Genomic DNA, 981 nt, shown 5'->3' with positions numbered 1-981 from the left:
TCAATTTTGAAAAATTGACACTTAAGACTGGTTTTGTGCTCCAGGTTGACATATATATCCTAATTTTATAACTCTCATTATCTCACATGATCCTATAAATTGACTTTCGATCGTTCTACTACAAGTATCTGTGTCCTTTATGTATTGCAGCACTACTGGGATTCTCATTTAACCCAACATGTCACAGTTCAGCACTCTTTCAGTGCGTGAGAGGAAGAAGCAGGCAGCTGCTCTTTGCCATGAGGTCCATGGTGCCAACGGTATAACCTTCTGCCAAAACCTGCTCTCACATCAGCACTGAATGATTGCAGAGAGAACCGCCAGCGTTTAGAACGTGGTTCAGGGCCACAGCCTCGTTCTAGCCATAAATAATCTGGCGTGGATGTTCGTCTGCCTGCAGCGGTGGATTCACTCTGTTATTGTCACAGGCTATTTCTGCAGAGGCTAAAGGACAGCTGTGCTGGAGCCGAAATGAGAACAGAATAAAGATCATGGAGAACAAGAGAGCTTCTCCTGTTTAAACAAGCACTGAACCTTGAACCTTTTTAGATTAAGTACAATGCTTTAAACGCTTTAAGTAACAATTTATATTGAGACATCATTCAGTAAACATTAATGATGCCAAAAATGAATGCTTTCTATTCTAAATATCAAGTTACGTTTGGAATCTGGTTTTGGAAATGTACAGAATAACGTCATGGGCATAGCTGAAAAGCTCCTGCAGCAATAACGTGACATACACCCTTTAATAAAACATTCATAACCATCATATTTAACCTTTTAATAATGAATTCACCAGTTTCTATTAAGATTGAATGATTTGTCATGTGACCTTTCATAGAATGTGTGTCTAACACAGGAATCCAGACTATAACCTTTTGTACTTTTGGTTTCTTTATGCCATGATATATGATATGTTGTGTGAATAAATTAAATGACTGTATGTGTTCAAATATGAATCATATGAAGCATCAGTAAAAG

The 981-nt window shown here is 37.8% G+C and overlaps 1 protein-coding gene across 1 annotated transcript in view; it reads left to right on the top strand.

The window, feature by feature from the left end:
* Positions 1-153: 153 nt before the first annotated feature.
* Positions 154-981, top strand: part of LOC107578570 (myozenin-2-like) — a 6962-nt gene continuing 6134 nt past the window's right edge. Inside the window, exon 1 of the mRNA XM_016264516.1 lies at positions 154-300. Coding sequence (XP_016120002.1) covers positions 179-300 — 122 coding nt within the window. The 5' untranslated portion in view covers positions 154-178. The remainder of the gene's footprint in view (positions 301-981) is intronic.

Source organism: Sinocyclocheilus grahami, unplaced genomic scaffold (assembly GCF_001515645.1).
Source record: "Sinocyclocheilus grahami isolate Dianchi unplaced genomic scaffold, SAMN03320097.WGS_v1.1 scaffold10937.1, whole genome shotgun sequence".
NCBI classification, from domain to species: Eukaryota; Metazoa; Chordata; class Actinopteri; order Cypriniformes; family Cyprinidae; genus Sinocyclocheilus; species Sinocyclocheilus grahami.
Note: the sequence above shows the minus strand (reverse complement) of the source record. Positions and strands in the feature narration are given on the sequence as shown.